Raw genomic sequence first — 17,614 nt, 5'->3', positions numbered from 1 at the left:
CTATATGTAACTTTACAGGATCCATCCATCATGGCTTCAATGAAAATATTCGAAAGTACCGAGACGCAAAGACAGGGGCACTGAGCGTGACATTTTCATCGCGTGTGGCGAGGCGACGCGGAAATTTGCCTGTCCTGTCAGTGTTCGTCCCGATATATCACTCACGCTAACTATGGCATATCGGTTTCGTCTGCCCTGTGACTCAATTTTCGGTACCATGTACTCGCGGCTCCGGGGGTCATCTTCTGTTACGTTTCGTGTTCTTATCATTAGAGAGAGTTCTAGCCTGTGATATTTTGTGATTTTATGCTTCTCGTCTTCAGAGTCGTGTTTTGAATACATCGAATATGATCTCAGATTTGATATGGATTTTCAAAGTGTATGTTTAAGGATGCTGACTTCCAGATCCGTGCTCTTATCATAAGTTTGTGATATTGTTGACATATAAGGCGATACGTCGAAGGCACATCATCAAATTGGACGATGCAAGTCGGCTACAGATCAAATCAGAGACCAGAGACTTCAAAACATACCCACTCAGTGGTCAATTGGTCATCACACAGATTTCTGACAAGAGAGCGATAACAAGAGCAACGTAGAGGTCATAAAGCCGACTAGAGACCACATACGATGTTCGAGACAGCTGTAAAAGAGTACATATAAACCAGTGGTTGGAGAAAAGCCACAGACCCGGCTGCAGCTCGCGTGTAGTTTCAACTCCGAATGACGGCAACACCCAGAGAGAGAGATGAATTGGTCGGACCAACGAGACAAATTATATAGATCAGGCATCAACCGTTGCATGCGGGTGGCTTGCAGCGTACTTGGCAATACGCCGCTAGCAAGGGAACAGGTCCCAGGTTCGAGTCCCGTGGTGGAGTCATGAAAGTCTATCTTGTCGCATCGTTGACGGACTCGACTCATTGGAGAGCGCGCCAGGATAGAATCTCATATCTTCCATCCATATCTGCTGGATTCGGCAATAGTCGGTATCCCTGGCAGAATTCAATCACTCGCGCATCAAAACAACGACAGTCTTCAAAATCGGAGACACTGACAGCGGGCCGTATTGCTGATTTTTTTCATAATTCATTTATTCGAACATCGACAGTGATACAGTGCAGATAGAAATGTATTTAGGAAAGACGGCTTCATTTCTTCTTGGTTTTCGATTCAGGCGTGGTCGACGCCGTAACGGCGCTGGCCGGGACTTCGTCGGTAGGCGGCGGAGTAGGCGGCTTCACTGCAGGAAAATCGAACTTGGCGCGGTAACTGTAAAAGGACGTCATTCGGTTACTTTTGACGGCGTCAATAATAAACTGTTGACAGAATACGTGCCTGATGCGCTTCTCGTCCAACGTGTCCTCAATCTCGACCAGTCGATTCAAACGCTCCGCGTTTTCTCCGCGGACCGGCGACCCGAATCGGACGATATCACAGCCCAGGCCGACGCCCTGAAACGTAAGTACCAACTGTGTCAAGCGGGACGTTGGGCCAAAAATATATTGAATTGGTTACACGAATTCTAACTTAATCAAGCTGAGCAGGGCCAATTCAAATACTTGCTGCGCTGAAAATAATAACGTTTTATGAGGACACTGTTTCATATATTGAGCGACTGTAATGACACAAAACAAACATGCATTGGCTACATGGTGTGTGATGATGGTAGTGGAAACTCTCAAGGTACACCGTTCTTTTTCAATCAACGGGCTTTATAACTTGACACCTTACGTTCGCCGGAGCATCTTGCTAGCTTAACAAAGGACAATATATTGCAGAAAAGGTATACATTTTTAGAAAAGACGTTTGCATTTAAAGCGCGAATCGCTGGGTGCACCGGCTAGGGTGTCGTCTGTCGAGTAGCCTACTCCATGACGACCGCTATGACGCCATACTCAGGAAAACGCGGTGTTGTCCATTTCTTTAGCATTTACATGACACCAAAGAAGTTAGCGCCAATACACGATTGGCTAATTTGGTTTCTTGGATAAACAATTGATAAATATGATTTACACGTTGTGCAGCCCTTTTCGTTTTAATGGTCACCTGCAACCTTGGATATATAAGTTCTTCGTGATTCAAAGCGACTGCGAGCAACCAGGGACTACTGTACCATGTCACAGAACACACGATCGCGACCCCCTGTTGCTATAAAAAGTACTTCTATATACGCATGTATGTGCTAAACGCACTTGGAAGACTCGAATAAATCGGTAAACATAATCGATGATGAGGACACTACTAAATATGAATGGTGGCACTACAAATAGGCGCGATTGTCGAACAAATATTCAGATACCGTGATACGGGGGCTTTTCCGTCCACTTGCATGGCAATTTCACTCGCGAAAGAGATGCGAACCTATCCCAAAACGACTTTCTACTTTACAAAATCCAATGTGCACAAACAATGTCCCCTCTAATTTTTGACGAGTTTGCGCACACTCCCCAACTCACTGCGCAGACACCTGGAAAACAGTGCGTAACTACTAAAAAAAGGTCATCACTTCGGACTTTTTGTGCGCAACTTGGATTTTCTGTGCGCAGAGACCGTGTCAGCACTGCGCATTTGCGCACGTGCGCAGCTTAGAGGGAACATTGTGCACAAAGTAATTTCGCCTAAAAATGTAGTCTAAAGCAGTGGTTCTCAACCTTTTTGAGCTCGCGGACCGGTAAAATTTCAAATAATAGTCGGCGGACCGGTGGACCTTCAAAAATTGAATATAACCCGAAATGCAATTACGATAAAAGCACGCAACCATGTTTTGCAAGAATGCTACTAGAGAGTGACATTTTGAGAGTTTTATTTGTGTTCATGACGGCATTCATGAAATTCTGTGGTAGTGTGTCGAAAGCTGAAGGCCGTGGATTAACCGACTACACCAGGGGTCCCCAACCTTTTTATGGTCGCGACCTCTTGACACCTAATTCCGATTTGAAAATGTTCAGCCACCCTACCTCTCAATTTGGCGTGCTGACTACAAAAAAAATGGTGAGAACCCCGCCCAAACCTACTCCTGGCCTATATGGAAAGCTGACGACCATGTGCGCAGAAATTGCAATTATGCAATTATGGACGTGTCAATCTCCTTCTCCGCCCAAGACTATACCAATATAACGTTGTTTTGGAACGATTTCTATCTATATCGAATCGTAGTAGTCGAGTTCTGAAATTCTGCGTCGCGCGAAATGCAGACAACAATCTATAAGTGCTCGGCTGCGCTCAGCGTGTTTGTTTGTTTTGTTAACTCCGAAACTTCACGAAATGGTCCCTTGGAAATCTTTTGTAGGACTCACGGTCCCTTATCAAATTAACACAAAACGCCCAAAAACGGTGGCCTTGGTCGTCATAGGGCGATCAACTTAATTTCTGGGGAAGGAATCCTTCAGACCCCTCTTACCGCTTCCGGTAATTTCAACACTACCCTTCATACGTCCGATTCACAAACGGTATTCGCGATTCACGAAGGAGCCGACTTTGCTAACGGCATACGCGAGACTTATTAATTTGTTCCTTTCGGCTTAGTAAGCACCAACCAGTGGTATAAAAATCAGTGTACAGATATTTTCTTGTCGCGTGACTCGCGAAGTTTTTTAGGGAGTAAATTTTTGTCAATATTATGGTAATTAATTTGTTGAAGCATGTTGCTATTTCGTGAACCCAGGTAATGATTGTGGCTACTCGAATAATATAGGAGTCGCTCACACGTAACAGACTAAAATAAAGGAAAAGTCATTTTTCAATTCGCATTTTAACACTGGGAGAATTATTTTCCTCCGCGGGTCGCGTTAGTACCGCGCGCGGCTTAGATTAGGACTATTCAGTGACGACTATTTCGGTGCCTGATCATATCAATATCGAAAGATCCGGCCAACATGCCGCCAGTGATCTCTTTGCCAGCGCACTTCTCGTGAAGTCGCGTGTTGGCCAAACCGCTCTATATCTTGGGGTGTCCTGGCGCGGAAACGGTCAGCGCTGAAATGCCGATAATGCAACCGCTCTTGACGCGCCCCTAGATTAAAGTATTTCAACGGCTTTAAGCGAGGTTCTGATAATTGCAAATGCAGGAAGATTCTTTAGATTTCAATTCTGTAATTTATGCGTATTTCGTTCCAGGGTGGGTATGTACGTAAAATAAAATCGAGAAATGCATTGTGACACTAAAATTTAAAATTGAATAATTTAGTAACAGAATATTCTACTTTATGTTGATTAACGATATTAAGTCGGCCGCCATCGAGTTTGATTGAACAATAACTTGCCTGAATTTTTTTATATTCCAAAAATTAGTTTTTGCTGGATGGTTTGAATTTTTCGGAACGTGCTTCGTGGTCCTAAAAATTGTCTTGCGGAGCTCAAACGAACCTCGGACCCCAGTTTGAGAACCACTTTGTTAGCACATAGCGCTATCGGTCACTTGTAGTTTTCCTGCGAGGAAAATTACCATCCCATTGATTTCTAGGCTCACGACAATTTAATTTTAATAGAGGTGACCAGACACCAACTTTGCGTTATGGTGGGTGGCGCTTTAACACGACGCTTCGGCTGGACTGATCTGATACCTTGTTTGCCGAGTTCGCATTTTTCCGAGGTAGTTTTCTTCTATTTTGCAAAATGAACTAAAATATTCAGAAATGAACTGCCGATAGCACCCGGTTCAGTGGCATTCTTGTAATGGTCATTGGTATTTAATTTCTGTCCCCGTGACTCCGTAGAATAGGCAAATGGACCCGTTGGGGTCGCGACCCCCAGGTTGGGAACCCCTGGAATACACCAACTTGAATATTCTTCTTCTATTCGATATTATCGCGAGAAGAAGCGTTTCGGATTCGGGACAAACACCTTTGCTCATTTCCCACTACCACCAAACGTACTACGAAATGCAAAGTACGAATACAATGGGGATGTTTTTATTCAGTTTTAAGTGTGATGTGTTGCTTCTCTTATTAAGAAGCCTTGAACTTATTGTATTTTGCAATTGAAGGATAAAATTACAAAATATCTGGCCGACCGGCAGAATAGTCATCGCGGACCGGCGGTTGAGAACCACTGGTCTAAAGCATAACCGCTTGAGTAAATAATGCTTGTAAGCCACACCTACTTGACTACTCCGAAGATGTAGGCCTACACCTCCGAAAAAATAGAACACAATCATGGCGATACAAAACTTCAACATAGTATTGTATAGTACATTCATATTGAAATAGACCCAAACATTTTCAGCTGACACGTGTCAGGGATAATTGTCAGCAACTGGCAGAGAATTATAGATGAAACATTGTACGTCAACAATCGTATTACCAAATCGTTACTGACCACCTCAGCATAGACTAATGAGTCTGGGGCAAGTTTTTGCAACTTTTTTTACAGCTTCCAGCAGCTCCCAAAAAACTCAGAAGTTACGCAGTATGGTGTTTTGAGCTGTTAGGAGGAATCTTATTTTGAAACTTTTCTTCATTTTTTTCGTGCAACTTTTTGTAACTTTTTCGATTTCTCATGAAACTTTTTGCAAAATTTTCTGATTTTTCATGCGACTTTTTTCGATTCTTCATGCCACTAACTTTTTACCAGAAATATTTGGCACTATATGTAAAAAGATCGCTTGATTATTTCACTGTCGTCTAAATTTGAGGTCCTTTCTGATATGACGTACATTCAGGCTAGACATCCGAAAATTATATTTTTACTGGGTCAATTTTTTCAGGATATTGATTTTATTGAAGTCGCCAACACTGAGTTTTGCTACAGTGCCTTGGATACGGATCAATTCTAGTATCTTATACCCAAATAATTTCAAGGAACTTGTCCATAAATGCAACTTTTTAGTGCAACTTTTGTGAAAAATAAATGCAACTTTTTACTGCAACTTTTATGAAAAATAAATGCAACTTTCCACGGATTTGACTGCAACAAAAACTTGCCCGACAATGACTCACGCCCCCTCCCTGAATTTGTAACAGGGTAGTGCCAAATTGCACAGTACTGCGAACACTCGAAATCATATATCACAATTACACTCCAAACGACAATGATGCAGCCCCTTACCAAGTCCGTGTATGTCGTGTCGCAAACATCACCGCCGGGCGACGTTAAAATGGCGGCCGCGCCAGAGTTTTGAGCAGCATCACACGCTTGGATGATATCAGTCACCGTCATCCTTCCTCCCGGACACACCGTAATTCCGCTGGAGGGCCGTACCTCCAGTGACGACGAAGTGAAGTCGTGCATGGAACCGTATAAGGCATCGCTCCCCACAATAAAACATCTGTAAACAGTGGTTCGGGTGTTGCACAGGTGAATGATTGTAGACATGAAAGTAGTCAGTGTTGCTATTCAAGTATAAGAAGAAGTAACCAGACTTGTAAAATTGGATAATTCTAGTTTTCTATGCTCTAATTCTAATCTAATTTCCTGTTCTCCTCAAAACGCTACAGAGCTGTTTTGTACGAAACGGGCCGAACTTGATATGCAGACATTTGCTATTGTCACACTGTGAATGAACTAACTTGAATCCGAATTTAATTCAATTTCCAAGTTTCTGCGAATTCAATAATTCAAATCAAATTTGGAAAAAGTTGTTCAACTGTGGAAGTAACGCCTCAAATTTCTACTCAATTGCGAGTAGAAATGGTAGTTTCCAAGACCTGTTAAAAGTACTTCCAGTAAAAGCAGAAAATAAATGTTCTCAAAAGTCCTCAAATAAGTAGTTTCAAATAGTGAATTCGATCGAGGGGTTGCATACTCGTGACTCGAGTCGCGATTTTTTGGTGACTCGACTTGACTCAAGTTATTTTTTCAAAGGCCAAAAATGACTCGACTCAAGTCAATTTTTCTATTGACTTGACTCGTACCCGAGTCACTGTGCATGACTCGAACCAAGTCATATGACTCGAGACTAGGACGGCGAAGACAGATATTTCCTTGCAACTTTGAATAATAGTAAAGTTTTATTGGTATTTCGTCAATCAGACCTGATACTTGGAAAATAGGGCCAGAAACTGTTAAAAATCACGATATTATGATTGTGAGCCATTCTATATCACTCGAGCAGAGTTGAAAAAGTGGGTTGAACCGGATTGAACTGAAAACAGAACGGTGAACTTGGACTTGACTCGGTGGTGAATTGAAAATCACCGACTTGACTCGAGTCAAAACGATAAAAGTGAGATTGACTTAGGACTCCGAACCTTGTGACTTGGTAACAACCCTCAGTTTCCGTGATACAGTGGACATTTCATACGCACATTAAGACGATTTCACTCGCAGCAGGGATGAAAACTCACGGCAAAATCGTGACGTAACCGATTCAGTAAGTAATGCAAGTAGACAAATCCTCTTTGTGTACTCCAATAAAGTTAAAGTACCGTAATTTTCCAAGTATAATACGCACCCCTAAAATAGCATGTAAATTCTGGGAAAAAGCCTGTACCCATGTATACGATGTCATTCTGTTTTGCGATGTCACTCTTGAACAATCATTACACAACGATCGCTAATCATTATACAATTAGCGGGATTGTCTTTAAACCAGGGGTCGCCAACTCAAAATGGGTCGCGGGCCACTTTTCCAAATTCCTAGAGGCCGTGGGCCGCATGACTTCAATATCGAGATTAACGTAGCCAACGCAGCTTACCAACCACGTATGATAACTCTACGTAAGTACAATGCTGTGCTCTCTTACATGGGCGATGGGCATAACCACCACAAAATGAATAATATTTTATTGAACAAACACAAATACAACAAAAAATATCATGCTCATCAATGTCATTATATTTTCTACTATGAGCTGTGCACGATACCTGACAATACTCTGTAGCAGCTAAAACACGAGTGGCCAACCTTTCTGCTATTAACGGCCGCATTTTGATTAATCCTGTAGCCCGCGGTCGCATTCCGGTGCATAGTGGTAATGAACAAACTGGGGCCAAATATCCACGTTAAACTCACCATGTCCATTGCTGGTACACTCCGGACAAATCTATTTACTAATAACGGCTTACTATGGGCACCGAGATCGTGAATATAGTCATGTTGTGAAAAGCTAAAGGGATCCGCACTGTAGTCGCGCGAAGCGCGAAAATTTTTTCATCTTCATAAGGGAATTAATTTCGTCATTAAATATTAGTATGGTTTCACATATTACTATCAAATATTCATCCTTTCTCGGCCCATGATCAGATTCACCGGTAGAGTTTATGCAAGGGGTGACTTCAAAAACTTTGAGAAGTTAATGATGTGGTGCATCTTTGGGAGGACCAATTCCCATTAGTACCCTATGTTGCATGCAGTTATTTCTTGAAATCCCATAAGAATTGTCGTTATAGTGGAAATATATTGGATTCACCCAAACGCAGGCCAACTATAAAAGAAAATTAATTCGGGATGAGGACAACACGATTAAAAATTGGTATTTCTTTATGGGGCGCATCATTTTTCTCTGCTGTTCGCATCTGTACTGTTGGACTCAGATTACAAAGGAGACTGCTGTAATAAAATCCAAAATCAACTCGTATTTAAACGCGCATAGCGCGAAGAAAATTTCAAGAATAATTCAAACATTTCATTAATTAGGGAGTCAATTCGTAAATTCAATTTGCGTAATATTGACAGCCGCCAACACATCCTGATTGAATTGAGTGTCGACGGCCGCATAATTTTTCTTCTACTGCCGCAGATTTGCCGTCCCAGGATTAAAGAATCGATATTGGGGTTAGTTATAGACACGGTAGCCTATTTGCTGGAAAACTATCGCCTCGTAAAGCATGGTCTCTTGGTGAGCCCGAAGTCGTTTATCAAGCCGCCCGGTCTTGGCAGTGGTGGGCCATTGCACGCTAAAGCAATATGCTCATTCATATCAGCAAATTATTCCTCCATAGAATGATATTACCATGCCGAACCGAAGGTATAGTGATATTGGACACAGTAGAATGGCTTACTTCGAACAACAACAACAATATATGTTTAAACTGAAATCAATTTCGGCATTTTGAAATGGTTTACGGAGCGTTCTTCCGAAATTTCTCCAAATCAAGTTGCGGGCCGCAAAATATGACCTCGCGGGCCGCGTGTTGGTGACCCCTGCTTTAAACGATGGTAGATAGCAGCCAAAGCCTGCGAGGCGGGCGGCGCGATGGTTCAGGCTAGCGACACGACATTTTAAGCACGAGGAGACCTTTTACAGATGCGATTGCTAATCATTATACAATTAACGGTATTGTCTCTAAACCAGAGGTCTCAAACACGCAGCCCGCGGGCCGCATGCGGCCCTTCAGAGCATTTTGTGCGGCCCGCGACGACATTTTAAGATTTTTAATAATTTGACAATATATACGTGTCACATATATCTTTTCAGGTTATAAAGTTAAAATTCCCTCTTAAATTGCTCCGAAAGCCTGAAACTATAAATCAAACTTCATCATCACATCTATAGCAAACGCTACCCTACAGGGAAAGATTCACTATTTCGCCACATTTCCAATTCATGATGACAAAACCCGACCCTTAGACGATTCGTGACTGAAATTTGTGAGTTGGAATTGGACGCGACCTTTCGCAGAATTACTCAGACTCGGACTAAGTCGATGGCAAAATGAAAATGACCCGAGCTGACTCGGGGTGACTCGGAATGCCGTGAATTTGTTAGAACCATGGACGCAACAAACTAATCGCGTATCAGGGGAATAGCAATAGATCAGAAGGTCGCAGCTTGGTATTTCGCTAACTAAGCAAGTAGTTATGGCAACCATGGGCAATCTGCTCGTTACATCTTTGGTCGCTAATCCATGTTATTAAGGCCACTTCAAGGTACCGAGTATACCGTAGTGGTATGCTCCAACGACGTAACAACGATGGGCCGTTCGGCGTTCCGATAATTCAATCACTAAGACAAATTCATTAATACATTTATATCATATTTATATTTTTTCTGCTCCTGTATTTGAAGATATTTGGCCATGAGATTAATAGCCTACATATCAGACGTACACCCGAATCCTGGCTTGGAATTACAATGCTCAACCTAAAAATGTTTTGATATCGGATCAGTCTCTATTATCAATCTGATTCAAAATATTCATAGTAGCTGCAAAATTATAACCCGATAGCTTTTATGATGGCATCATACATTTGTCCGCCCATATGGTGTCTATATCTTATAATTAATATATATCAAGTGCAACAACAATTCTATTCAAATAGTTATAAATGTGATGATTCTTTTCGTGCCAGGCCTAAATTGATACGAGAGTAAATCACATTTTGACGATGTTTGTTTACTGACAGTCTGCTGGATCGTCTCACTTTCATTAGGACAATTCAATCCCGCCAAATAAGGCCTACTTGGAAAGACTTAGAACACCCCTATAAGTGCTGCGGCCCGCGGCGTCGTCAAAACGGGAAAACTGGCCCGCGAGCACATTTGAGTTTGAGACCTCTGCTCTAAACGATAGTAGATAGCAGCCAAAGCCTGCGAGGCCGGCGGCGAGTTAGTTTAGGCCAACGAACCGACATGTTGCGCACGATGCCTATTATAAATGCGATTGCGCCTAGGCTAACGGTTATGTCATGCGCAACAGGTCTGTTGGAGATGCGACTGATTACGCAAGCGATTATATCTTGCGCACATGGCCTCTTGTGTATGTATAAATTGCGTATGCGATTGTTCGGGCCTGTCGTTGACGCGACGAATTGGCGAGAATTGCCACGCGCGAGTGTCTATTAGTGACCTAATTTCGCTCGCGTACAAACGGCAAACCAACTCAGCAGGAGATCGCGTGCTTTTGCACACGACTCTCGTTAATTGGATACACGCTTCCCACTAATTACTACGCGCGATGGCTGAAAGTGATGCGCGATTGGAAACTAACATGAAGAATGAAGATAGGTGCGATTTCAAGTTTTTTATCGAGGGAGATTTTTTTCAAGCGTGTTGTTCCCATGTATAATACGCACCCCCCGATTTTAGGGCAAAAAATCGTGAAAATTTTGCGCATTATACATGGAAAATTACGATACTTTGTTACTAACCTCCAGTGTTGGGATGACTCGAGTCATGACTTGACTCGAGTCAGACTCGAGTCACTTTTTCGTATGACTTGACTTGACTCGAGTCACTTTGCTAAAATGACTTGACTTGACTTGACTCGGCGTATCAGAAATGTGGTTTGACTCGTGACTCGGAGCAAAATTCACGAGTCAATTTCAAGTCATAAAGTAATCGGTGTCGATAAAAATCACTGTATCTTGCATATGCTCGGATTGTTCGCGCAAGGCTGGTGTAACCAGTGAGAGCGACCAATCATTCAATGATCGTGCGTTTTACTGAGCCTCCATTGTTCTCTCACAAATATATTGATCGCAAACGAAGTGATCGAAGCTTACAACCTACGTTGTCGTAAATTACAGTATAGTAAAGTAATCTAATAGCAAAATGTCTGTTTATGTTCTGTGTTCTTAACCTAACCAAACCTCTTGTTTTATTGAAATTGAATTCGAAAATAGTTTGTATAGTCCTTAACCATTGACGCAGGCTCGAATTGTATCATATCAATTTGCAAAAGGGTAATGTATTGCATCTTATCTCTATTTTTGCTGGTAACTATAAACTGAGGCTGTGCAATTACTTACCACGTAGTTTATTAGTTCTACTTATATGTGAGCGATACAGCGCCTTACTTGCGTGTATATTTAACTCTATATTCGTTCATCGGTTCAAAATCAATGACCACTCACTCTGTATTTCAGACAGCTAGCAAAATACAATGACGTAATCACGCCTCATACCTCAAAATGGCAATTTGACTTGAATTGTGACCAGACTCGTGACTTGACTTGACTTGACTCGACTTGACTCGATTCACCTCCAAAAATCAACTGACTTGACTTGACTCGAGTCACCTTCGAAAATCGATTGACTTGACTTGACTCGAGTCAAAATGTGCAATGACTCGAAATGACTCGTGACTCGAAGGTAGTGACTTGATCCCAACACTGCTAACCTCCTTTGATGAATTGCAACATCAAAAATATACACGAGATAGGAATTTCCAGATTCTGTTTATGGATAATTATGGTTAACCAATAATTTTAACGAAGATCTTACTTCCATCCATATCTCAATTCATTTCTATTTTGTTGATAATTTGGTATGTGGGTAAACAATGGCAAAAAAAGATGAGCATTCTGGCGTTTTTCTAATTCAGCTCCTGATTTGTTAGGTTGTCAGACATTTGAGCATGTGACGCAATCAAAGTCGACAGTTGAGCATGCGATACTTGAGCATGTGACTTTATAAGCCAAAAAGTAACCCTTACCACAACCTTAATCCTAATTTCAACCCACATGCTCCAGTATCGCATGCTATTGTGTCGTATGCACATACGTTTACAGACCAATTTGTAGAACCGCTTTTGTACATCTGAAGGTGTGTAACAGGGTTGTACCCCAAGTCACAAGGCTCCGAGTCACAAGTCAATCTGACTTTTATGGTTTTGACTCGAGTCAAGTCGAGTCATTTTCATTTCACCACCGAGTCAAGTCCGAGTCATGGTATTATGACTCGAGTCCAAGTCCAAGTCATTGTGTTGTCTGCTCAGCTTCTAGGAAACGTGTTGTTAAACCCACTTTTTAGAACTCTGTTTCGTGATATCGAATGGTTCGCATTTAAAATATACTAATTCTGGTCGCATTTTTAAGTATCAGTATCAAGAGACAAAATCCCAAAAGTGTGGTTACTTTACCATTCTTCGAAATTGAATGAAATGTCGGTCTGGGTCGTCTAAGTCTCGAGACATATGACTTGGTTCGAGTCATTCGCAATGAATCAAGCCCAAGTCGAGTCAATACCCAGATTGACTCGAGTCGTTACAACCCTGGTGTGTACTGTGTAGTGACCTCTTGAAAATACTTATCGCCTAATTACATGAACGATATCAATGATTTCTACATCGACTCAGTCCAAGGAAAACCGTATACTTACTTTTCGGAAAGAATTTCACATAATTTCGGCCACTGCTCTCTGTCTTCCTTTCGGAGAGGGTCGACAAGTGCAATAACGGACGGATACTTTGCGACAATATCCCGGTAGTAGTCTACAATTTCATCGGCGGACTTCAAAACACCGGTGGATATTTCGTATTTGCCTTTACCCTAAAATGAAAGGGAAATCACACCTGCTTTGAGGACAAGTAACAATGAAACAATGTTTGTAGTTTGGGTAATGCGACGTCACATTGTTGCTGGTTATTGTATTCTCCTCTCACTTCGTTTCCAAATTATCACCCCGTCTACGTTAAAGCTTCCAGTTGGAAGGGAGTCCAACAATTCGTCACATCCAAAATTATACTAACCAGATCAAAAATTTCATGAGCCGAGCATTCGATTCCAATGAAAATGTCCTGTCCCGGAGCGAGCCCGACAGAAATGGCAGCGTCTTGTATTAAATCGATCGGTTGTTCCAATTTCTCGTAATTCGGCATCAAGCCTCCGGACGTGCTAACGGACGTTGCAGTAGGCTGGAAAATATAACCGGTAACGCTTTGTAACCCCCACCACGCAAATTGCGTTTGAGCAGTTGTACGGGACATTGTAATAAAATTAACTTCTTTAGTGTAATCGGATGTAGGGCAGACTCAGTTAATAGCCTAACATTCCACATCTATGCATTATGTATTTGAGTACGAGTAGTGATTTCGACATATTGATTTTGTGTAACGATCCATGTCACTTCATTTTCACTGCATATTAAGTTATTATGCTTTCTTTTGTTATGCATCTGCAGTGTGTTATTCATTTACTATCTGTAGGCGAAAGTGTGTTTTTGATTTGAAACCATTCTAGATTGTTTCAAACCCTTCCTATCTTATCTTCATTATTATATCACAACAGCCTGTTGCTTAAAATCTCGAGATTTTGATGCAGCCTACCACCGTATACAATGATCATCTCACAGTTTTACTGTCCAGTGTCTTCTGCACTTGATGAAAGAGACTGGTCAAGTTTTGCACGCTCTCACTCATTTTGAGTCCCGGCTTTGCAATCGCGAAAACATTCTTGGCAACCTGCAGCTTTCCTGAACGCAACAAAATGTTATGGCCGAAGAACTTTTCGATCAACGATCCAACGTTCGAGACCTGGTGCAAATTTTCCGCCGCTAATCACGGTCATGCCAGGCACAGGAAAGGAAACGGTCGCGGCGTCTTTGCTTCTAATATTATGAAGATGTTCGGCGACTGATTTTTGAAGAAAAGTAGCGCCGGCTTTCAACACGGCGATTGAAGTACACGGAATCGCAGTGCAGCCCTGGAAAGTGAACATATCGAATCCCTCCGGCCAGTGTCAAACATTTGAGAATTGTATACTTGTAGGCGAAACTCTAATGGTTCGAAGGGAGGTATGGGTTTGTCGGTTGGCTTGGACTTCTTTTTCGCAGAGGCACTTTTCTTTTTGGTTCCACTCGATGGTGTAGGTGTTCTTTCGGTATCGTCTGGCATTTGAGGAGAGAAGCATTTGGCTTCCGCGTCGTCAATACATTTCCTGATGTAGAAAAGATCGGAATATTGAAATTACATTCACAGGCAGTATAGTAGGCTTTATGAATTGCAATAGCAACATAAAAAGTTAACAATCCTACATTTCAGCAATGTTGAATGATATATAAAATATGGCAGATTATCGGAGGACTGTCAAAATTGCAGTCACAGCGCATCGTAGTTTTATTTACAAAAACCGAAAACTTTTCGTCTGCACAGCAGAAAGAAATGAATTCAAATGGACCACCGGACCACGACCTGACCTATCGATCTCGCCTTCCGTGACATGCCACCCCATTTTGTGTTGCTTGCTTTTTCTATACTATCTTCATTTACTTTTCTTTCAGTGTGCATGCCTCTTCCTTACTTCACCTAGGCCAAGGTGGGTGTCTGATTCCAAAGACTACTCCAAGTCGTTTCGAAACCTTCGTATATTTTCATTGTATCACAATTTTTGTGGTGTATTGAACTGATAAAAATTGCTAATAAACATGAGACATGAGAGTGAGGTAAAAGTTATCGAATTAAAATATGCTTATATAGGCTACCATCACATACCAATGGCTTACGGCTTGACTAATGCCTAACCACTGGCCAGAAAATCCACTCCTGGCCCGGACAAATAGGTGCCATAGTGGCAGAAACGGTGTCTGGCATAAAAACTTCCGCTAAATTAAAAATGCGGTTCAGGGATTCGCTGTGGCAACCCTTATACGTAAAAAAGTAAAATGAAAAAGACCATCATATACTTTCAAAATGTTTCTTTCATTCATATTATAATAACTTTTCCAGGCATAAATTGAATCCAATACTAAAACTAGGAGAGCCAGAAAATAAATATTTCTAGGTTTAATCAAAATACAAAAGCATTTTGGCGGGATGATTTTGCTCATCTCTTCCCATAACTGTAGTACAGCCACAATCCAGCAAATGGAATCTTCAACGGTTAATCATAATGATTCAGAAATGGGTGCAAATTAAACTTTTGTACAGCATATCCAATCAATCCTCATTACCTTAATATCGAATCTACTTCGCTCTGATGAAGGGGACAAGTATTCTTCAACTTCTCAGTAAGCATATCGACGATGAGCTGTCGACATCTTGGTACCACATTTTCTTTACTTGGTTTATCATCTGAATATCAGAATTACAATATGACAGATGTGTTGAGAGAAGACAACAATCATGCATTATTATGGTGAATTGATAAGAAGATGGAGCGAATTAATTAGGTTAGTGAAACATTGCTATAAATTGCCATTTATTAATATTGAAGTATTTCTAGTAGTATTTCTACTTTGTGAATGTCGGCGCAATGTCCACAATGTAGGCAATTTCAGCGCAATGTCGCTGTGCAATATACCAATTTATTTATATTACAAAAGACTTACGACTTATAATATACATATAGCTTATAATATCTAGGCCTACTTCATTGACAGTGTTGAAGGACAAGGAATGTAGTTTAATTTTGCTGACCAAACTCTTATGACACCGTTACCGGCTGTCTATGGCAGTTTCAATACAAGTAATTGCACACAAGATACAAATAAATATTTAAATATTCATTATACGAGATAGGCAACATCTAAATACAAAATTACCTGAATCCGTAGCAGGCAAAGGTAGAAGTGAAATTTCTGGTTCTACAGATAGTTTTGAAACGGATAGCACCTACAAAATGCAATACATTACAACTGGAAGGATATATTGCAACAGTGACAGAGAGGTAGTGGTATTTGACCGTAGACTATCAAAGAAGCGACATTCTAATACAAATCACATTTTAGGAAAGTTGAAAGATACATATCTATAGTTATAATTCACCTTGGTTTCATTTCGGATGCTGCCATTTATTTTGCATTGTATGGCAGGACTCCCGGTGCTGTCCATCACAGAATAAGCTTGAACGCTTGATATAGTGGCAGCGAGTGCCATCGATTCAAAATGACGAGACTGCAATGATATAAGACAGTTCGAAGTATTCTGAGCTGATACAAAAAGTAGCCCAAACAGCGTTGCAAAAGCGTGCCGAAAACGGTGCATTTCCTCAATCTGGGATTGGATGAAAGGTTGATCACATTCACAGTACCAACTTCTATTATATTATAATGTTGATTTTCGGCCGCAATGGTCCCCCAAGATGAAGGAACATCAAGAAAAGAATCTTGGGATCATTATATAATTCATTAAAACATTTAAAAAGAATATCTTTGCTTACTAGTCTGCCGTAAACATCATTCGGTTTCTCATAAAACAATGAGTTCAAAACTTCTTCCAATCTCTCAGGAACTCTGTTATTATGAAAGAATTTCGCGGCTTCCTCTTTGAGATCATACAATTTCCGATCCGATACCTCTTCACCTGATGCGCTAGGCATTTTGTTTCAGTATCATCCAGTCAAAATGATCTATAGTCCAACTATAAAACACTGTGGTTTCTCGGTATCCGTCAGCGGCACTCTAAATAGCCAGCGAGAAATGCTGTTGTGCTCTAAGGCATGGCCGCCGTTGCCATAGCGACGAATATTTTTACGGTAGCGTCATCTAGCGATTGAAACAGATTGAAATATCACAACCACTGAGCTATATAAATAATCACTGGGCTATATAAACAACATTGCGATCTTTGATTAATTCAGGAAACGAGAAATTGAGGATTTGATCTGACAATAAAGACTATAGACTACTATCGGGACTATCGATTGTGACCGTCAGTTCAGTTTTATTAATGATTTGATCTTCGTCGTTTGCATTTATTCATTTTCTATTTAGCTTTTGTTTTGATTGCATTTAATTCTATCGTTACTTCTTTATTATTGTTGCCTGTTGCTCTGTTGTCGTTCCAACTTACCACTGTTCGAGCTGTTATTAATTTATTCTTGACGCGAGACTCGTGTTGAAAGACGCTTTTGTACTCCATCGATGCAGCTGACTGGATGATCCCTCAGGATCGTATCGCTGCAACCCGTATTTTATTTTTGAATGTAATTTTTACTCAATAAAAACTGTCTCAGTCTGTATAGTCAGCCCTCAAGATTACCAGACCTTGATCTGACGTATGAACCTCGCTCGCC

At 41.2% G+C, this 17,614-nt stretch overlaps 2 protein-coding genes across 6 annotated transcripts in view; one reads left to right on the top strand and one right to left on the bottom strand.

Moving 5' to 3' along the window:
- LOC145454295 (calsenilin-like) overlaps positions 1 to 356 on the top strand; it is a 50,849-nt gene extending 50,493 nt beyond the window's left edge. For all 4 annotated transcript variants that reach the window (XM_080332290.1, XM_080332289.1, XM_080332292.1 and 1 more), the window contains exon 7: positions 19 to 356. In XM_080332290.1, the coding sequence (XP_080188416.1) occupies positions 19 to 84 (66 nt within the window). In that variant the 3' untranslated portion in view covers positions 85 to 356. The remainder of the gene's footprint in view (positions 1 to 18) is intronic.
- A 713-nt stretch (positions 357 to 1,069) lies between these two features.
- LOC145454294 (enolase 4-like) lies at positions 1,070 to 17,040 on the bottom strand. 2 transcript variants are annotated; one of them, XM_080332288.1, is made up of 12 exons: positions 16,760 to 17,039; positions 16,366 to 16,494; positions 16,143 to 16,212; positions 15,552 to 15,672; positions 14,365 to 14,539; positions 14,137 to 14,305; positions 13,954 to 14,075; positions 13,354 to 13,518; positions 12,984 to 13,153; positions 6,049 to 6,268; positions 1,339 to 1,454; positions 1,070 to 1,272 (listed from the first exon to the last, which is right to left on the bottom strand). In XM_080332288.1, the coding sequence occupies exons 1-12, from the start codon at positions 16,916 to 16,918 to the stop codon at positions 1,152 to 1,154; spliced, it is 1,737 nt and encodes a 578-aa protein (XP_080188414.1). In that variant the 5' UTR covers positions 16,919 to 17,039; the 3' UTR covers positions 1,070 to 1,151. The 2 variants fall into 2 exon arrangements, with proteins under 2 accessions (XP_080188414.1, XP_080188413.1); XM_080332287.1 differs by having other exon boundaries at positions 1,070 to 1,454; positions 16,760 to 17,040.
- Between the last annotated feature and the right edge of the window lie 574 nt (positions 17,041 to 17,614).

This window comes from Botryllus schlosseri, chromosome 13 (genome assembly GCF_051294905.1).
Source record: "Botryllus schlosseri isolate E-star chromosome 13, Bs_hap1, whole genome shotgun sequence".
In the NCBI taxonomy this organism is placed as follows: Eukaryota; Metazoa; Chordata; class Ascidiacea; order Stolidobranchia; family Styelidae; genus Botryllus; species Botryllus schlosseri.
Note: the sequence above shows the minus strand (reverse complement) of the source record. Positions and strands in the feature narration are given on the sequence as shown.